General features: G+C 45.5%; 1 protein-coding gene across 7 annotated transcripts in view; it reads right to left on the reverse strand.

Annotated features, from left to right (window-relative positions):
- ARID4A (AT-rich interaction domain 4A) overlaps positions 1–5,661 on the reverse strand; it is a 48,245-nt gene extending 42,584 nt beyond the window's left edge. For 6 of the 7 annotated variants that reach the window (XR_009276585.1, XR_009276583.1, XM_058829546.1 and 3 more), the window contains exons 1-5: positions 5,568–5,661; positions 4,897–4,958; positions 3,565–3,675; positions 1,210–1,275; positions 210–300 (exon numbers count right to left, since the gene is read on the reverse strand). Coding sequence is in view for 5 of the 7 variants with exons in the window: in XM_058829546.1 (XP_058685529.1) it covers positions 210–300; positions 1,210–1,275; positions 3,565–3,675; positions 4,897–4,902 (274 nt within the window). In the remaining 2 variants the exon portion in view is untranslated. Of the gene's footprint in view, positions 1–209; positions 301–1,209; positions 1,276–3,564; positions 3,676–4,614; positions 4,856–4,896; positions 4,959–5,567 lie in introns of those variants that run through there. The other variant, XM_058829534.1, reaches the window with a different exon arrangement.
- Positions 5,662–6,000: the final 339 nt, after the last annotated feature.

A 6,000-nucleotide genomic window follows, 5' to 3' on the forward strand; every position in this document is an offset into this window, starting at 1 on the left:
TGCAAAAGCCTCCCTGAACATCAATTAATTATTATCTTACTTGAAATGGAAAAGGAATCAAGATGTGGATGACTTTTAAAAAAAAAAAAGTCCCCTCCAAAAACTATCTCAGATCTTGCAGTACAAGATGCAATTACTGACATTGTCACCTATAATTAGAAATATATTGTTCTAAGATTACAGCTCATAAATGAAACACAGCCACTCACCTACAGTGTACCAACTGGCATCTGTCAGCTTGCTGATCACTGCTTCCTGAAAAGATCCATCGGGCATTTTGGTTTCAACCATTGCTCCAACCTGCAACAAGGAGCAGCTCAAGGTTAGCCCTGGAAGCCCACACTTAGAAAATTGAGAAAAACACATTGATCCTCCCAGAAAGCCAGGTTTAATTTTTAAGACTCAGTTTAGCTAAATGCTGCTTTAAAAGTTTAGTTACTGTGCAGGTAAGAACAAAAGTCCTTCAGCAGGAAGGCTGAACTGCAAGTAGACACTAAAACACTGAGAATCTCGGAACATCTAAATTCACCATGACTTCATCATCTCAAGAAATAGAAGGCCAACAGAAAACAAATATCCAAAGTGATTAGTTCATTAGTGATAATTGTTCAATTACTACTATTTCTTATACGCTAAACACAGTTCTACTGTCAGCTAGATCAGAATTTCAGCAGCAGCCTTGGTGTTCCTGCAGAAGAAAGCAACACAGAAAAGATGAATACAAGCAAGATGACCTTTTCTGGAAAACTCTGTTTGTATTCAGTGTTTATGACACAGCTCTGTATTTTAGCACACAACCGTTACACAGAATGAAAATACAAACACCTTTTTATATAAAATATATCAACTATTCTAAAACAGAAAATAATTGTATTTACTCTTGTCTAATGGGCTTGAACTTGGCTTGGCACTCAAGCTGCTAATTACTTCTCAGAAGTTCAAAGTTTCATTATTTATAAGAAGTTTTGCATCTTATGAGAAGATCAAAAATCCCTGTGCAGGCCAAACTCTGTATCAAGTACACTACACAGAGAAGCATAAATGGCTACAAAAATTAAGACAATTCCCTCAGAATCCATCTCATCTAAAGTGATGAGCCTCCTTTGTTGATTTCAATCCTGAAGAACAGGTACCCACCTAAACAACACCAAAATTTAAGAGTTTTAGAAATTTATGTGATTACCAAAGCAAGGCATGCAATATACATACTCTTAGAGGTCCTTTGACTTGGTCATCTTGCACTAACTGAGTTGAGTTATCCCCCTTCAAGACCACCTGAAAAATATTTGTGAACTTTTTAATATGCATCTGATTTCTTAATAGCACACAAAACTACAAGAAAAAGATCTTATTATACACATTAAAATTATCAATTAGACTCAAATAATACTCCACAGAAAAGACTTGGTATGGCCAGTTTTACTGACAGAAAGCCTCAAGTATCACATTTCATTTTTAATCTGAAATATCATAATTAAAGAACAGGGCAAATCAAACACCAGTCATCCCAAAGCAAAGAAAATACATTTTTAGGTGAGTTTAGCATTTGACACAATCCAGGGCAAACCTGGAATTTGGCTTCCAGATGAGAAGATGAAGCAGTGTTTTTTCTTCTCTCTGATTCAACTGTGGCACTTCACTGACAACACTCTAAATACTAAACTACAACCAAAACAAAAACCTCTCTTTTCTAAAAATGTATCAAAAAATCACCAAACTGGCTGTGGTAACAGCATTCCTGCTGCCTTGAGCAAGTTTTCAAGCCAAAGACATGAAACACTACCAATGTGATGAAAATAAGGTTCAGTTAAAGTGTAAATGAACTCTGCTTCTCCCTTTAAAATCCTACATTCTAGAAGGGAACAGTGAGGAAACAGAGTGATCATCAGCCTATGCAGTTCCATTTTTAAAAACTCCGAAATTTGTTTTCAGGAACAAAAAGTTCCAGGAGCTTGCTTCGATAATGATGTCCAATTTTGTGGCTCCCCCAATTATCCTCCAAGCATTGACTATACTGTAGCTGTATTTATAAACACAACACCAGCAGCACTGGTGTTAACACACATTCAGGTTAAAAATGCACTTTATGTTGATATAAAATTTAAAATAAAAATTGCAGAGGGATGAATACAGGTTGTCCTGCTGCTCAGGAAAAGGCTATTGGACGTTTTGGACTTTCTACACTTTTGGCAAGCGTGCCAGGGTGTGCCTACACACTCTTAATTACAGTATCAGGCTTAGCTTGTTAAAACTTCTATTGTTTTAATATAATTGAGAGCCAGCGACAGGAATTTCCACCAAGTCCACAAGCAGCCTCATGTAATTCCAAATCTTATAGTGGAGTAATAAAGCATCTGATTCTAATGAGAAAAAGAAACTCCTACCTATTAACAGGCTAAATACTCTACCAGACCAAGGATGCAGACAAAATCAAGCTTGTCAGACCTGCATGCTGCTTCCTACAGAGCTTCTCATTACCACAGATTTCAAAGAACACCACAAGTTTCTTTAAGTACTCATTAAGAACAGGCAAAAGACTCCAGTATCTGAATTACATTTTTTTCTATTGATGAAAAGCACTCTGATAAAGTGATATGATCTATATATGTAACTGAAGAGGTTGATGACTTGTTCTACTTCAGCTAAGCATTAAAGCACACAAAAGCTTGGATGTATAGTTACAAAAAACAACTTTCACCTCAATTTGTTGGGGATTTTGGGTCACTAATGCCTTATTTACATATCTTGGAGAGCAGACACTAAAGTAGGAAGTGGGAAGACTTTGACAAGACAAAGAAGAACAACTTCTATATTTACTTTCAATTTTAACTTGCATTTAACAATGCTTTATTCCAATTCTCACACAGTAGCATTTACATCAGTATTACAACACCAAAACAACAACTTTGTTCTTTGGTTGTTTTGGCAAGAGCCCTGTACCTGTGAAAGAATACTATGTGCCAATACTAGCCATGTACAGAAATTCAGCTACAGCCAGGGCACGCTGCTTCAGAAGCTGCATCAAGATGTTCAAAACTTAAATATTACCCTGGGCATTGCTAAAACCTGGCCTAAGAAACAAATTATTGCCATCTCTCTAGCTGTTGACTTATTTTTGCATTGCCTGTTCAGTTCCAAACTGTAAAGGTGAGAGTGACAGTTAATATGGAAAGGAACTTCTGCTTGTGAAGAGGTTACTCTTATTCCTTATTATTCATGTAAAGCCATAATCCTGTATTTGTGACATCAAAAATTACTGCTGGGAAACTGATGCATTCAAAAACAGAAGCCAAATGCTTCTGTCAGGAAAGAAGGAGCAAGAAAGCTCATTTTTGTTCCAGCATCCCACTAAAAAATATAGTTAACAAACATTTCCCCCCAAAATAAAACAAAAAATTCAAAAAACTCCCTCATCCCAAACCAAACAACAAAATATGAAAAAAACCCATTTAAGTGATACACTGAAGTGATGAACATTCCCTAATCTTCAGGAGTGGGATCTCCTGTGACAGCCCTTTCAGCACAATGCTTTACCAAAATCAGCAGCAGCCTCAGCACACTTACCTTGACTTTCACAAGCCTTTTCACCGTCTTAATCTTTGCCTCGCAGAAGGCACCACGGTACTTGGCACTGACATCAGTCCCCACTGTCAGGTAGGCAGGCTCATCTGCTGCCTGGAGGGAGACAAAAACACATAAACAAACTTTAGCCCTTATTTATAGTTACAGCTGCATCATTACGTATTTCATTTTACAGCTAGACTTTTAAACCTGTTGACTTTCAATTGATAAACAGTGTCTGTCCTTGAGAATGCCAACACAGAGTTCTTCAAAAGGGGGAAAAAAAAAACCCAACAAACAAGTTCCAGGAAGTTTTGGTTTGTCACTGATGTTGACACACACCTCCTGTCAATTCATTGTCAGCCTCTCCCAGAAATGTTTTTGAGGGTATTCATTGATACTTGGGACACATGCTTATAAAAAGGGCAACAAAGTAAAGCAATGATAATTCCAGTAGTTTCTATACAAAGTGGAAATATTTCAACTGCAAAATGGCAACGTAACAGACAGCTGTGTTTTTTCAGCTACAAGCAATCCAATGGCACAGATAACTTAAAACGTTTGAGATTAGTGTCATCCCAACACTTACAATTAAGTCTATAACATTCTATATATAGGATTTCTTTCCTGGTGACTAAAAGGAGACCTCTAGAGAAATCTGTTGCAATCTTTCAAACAGTTATTAACAAGTATTTTTCTTTCCTGGAATGCCTTTATCAAAACTTAATTGCCTGTGCATTTTTAAAGAGAAATATTCATCACGTTTTCCTTAACCTGGACTTTAATACTCAACATTTCACCTTACTCTGGCTCATTGCAACTGATAAACAAGGACAAAATTACCACATTGAAAAGACAGGAAATGGGTAGAGAATCGAAAATAAAATGGGATATGTACGGGTTGTTGTTTTTTGTTTTTTTTTTTAACTTGATATTTCATTCAACTCTGAAGGGAAAAGGAAAAGTTTTGTAAATTATACTGCAATTGTCGAGCCTTTGTACTGAGCAAACCGGCAACAGCAAAGGCGGGACAAAAGCTGTGGTTTTGCAAACTTGCCATAGCAGCTGCTGATACAGGAAGCGTTTAAAGACGGGAGCCCGAAGGACAACAACAACAACTCAGAGGCGATGAGGATGTTCCGAGCGCTCCTGCACGGCGATGAGAGCTTTAAATCACCTGCACCTCGCCGGGGAGCAGTAACAGCACTCACAGCACGCACCGAACCCCGCGTTCTCCCACTGCTGCCGTGCCCAGACGGAGAGCGATTAAAAATGAAATCTCCAGAGCGGCGGGCGATCGGCGCGGCGATCCCCGCTCCCGCCGGAGCCGCCTACCTTCATCCTTAAGGGTTATGTGAGCGATTCCAGCTCCAGGACTTCTCCTCGCACGGGAAACACTGCAAAACAAGAGCGGGGGAGGCTGAGGGCTGAGCGCGGGGCTCCCCGCGAGGGGCGGCGGGGGGAGCCCGGGGAAGGCGGAGGGAGGGACGGAGGGAAGGAGCCGCCGCCCGTCCCGGCCGCGCCGAGGGAGCGCGGCCGCCGCTTCCCGCCGGGCGGCCCCGCGCTCGGTGTGTGTCACGTCGCCATTTGCTCCTCGGGGCTCAGGGGCCGCCGCCCCCCACCCGCCCCGGCCCCCTCTCAACTTTCCGCGGCCCCGCCGGGCCCCCTCCTCCTCCCGGACTTGTGCCTCTCGCCCCCCGGGGCAGCGCCGCAGCCCCCCGGCCCAGGGAGCGCGGGGGGCCGATCCCGGGGATACCGGGACAGAGTTGGGGGGTCCCGGTCCCGGGGGTCCCGGTCCGTGAGGGCGGCGGCGCGCGAGCCCGTGCGCTCCCCCAGGGCGGGGGAGGGGGGGCGGGGGGGTTTTAAAGCGCAGCTCCCGGAGCTGCTTCGCGTCCCCTCCCCCGGGACGGCGGCGCGGCAGCCGCAACTCCGCCACCGCCGCCTCCTCTTCCTCCTTCTCTTCCTCCACCTTCTCTCCCTCCTCCTCCTCGCGCGTCCCTTCCTACCTGCGAACTCCTCGTTCCGCAGCCCCCGCGCCGCCCGGGCCCCTCCGCAGACGGCGGCGGCCCCGGCTGAGCGCGGCCCCCGCTCCGCCCCCCCTCTCTCCCGCCCCCCTCCCCCCCCCGCGCGTGCGGACCCGCCCCGCGCCGCAGCGCGAGCCCCAATAAACAAGCGGCGGGAGCGGGGCCGCTCCCATTGGCCGCCGCCCCGACGCCCCGCGCGCATTGGGCCGCCGCGGACAGCACCCCCATTGGGCCGCGGCGCTGCCCCGGGAGCACGGGATTGGCGAGCCGCGGGGACCGGAAGGGCAACGGCGCGATGTGATTGGCTCGGGGCGGGACGGGCGGGAGGGAGGGGGAAGGACGGGGCGGGGGCGGGACGGTAGCGGTGGGGGCGGAGCCGGCGGGCCCGGCGCGCAGGCGCAGCGGCCGCGGCGTC

The sequence above is a fragment of the Poecile atricapillus genome, chromosome 1 (assembly GCF_030490865.1).
Source record: "Poecile atricapillus isolate bPoeAtr1 chromosome 1, bPoeAtr1.hap1, whole genome shotgun sequence".
In the NCBI taxonomy this organism is placed as follows: Eukaryota; Metazoa; Chordata; class Aves; order Passeriformes; family Paridae; genus Poecile; species Poecile atricapillus.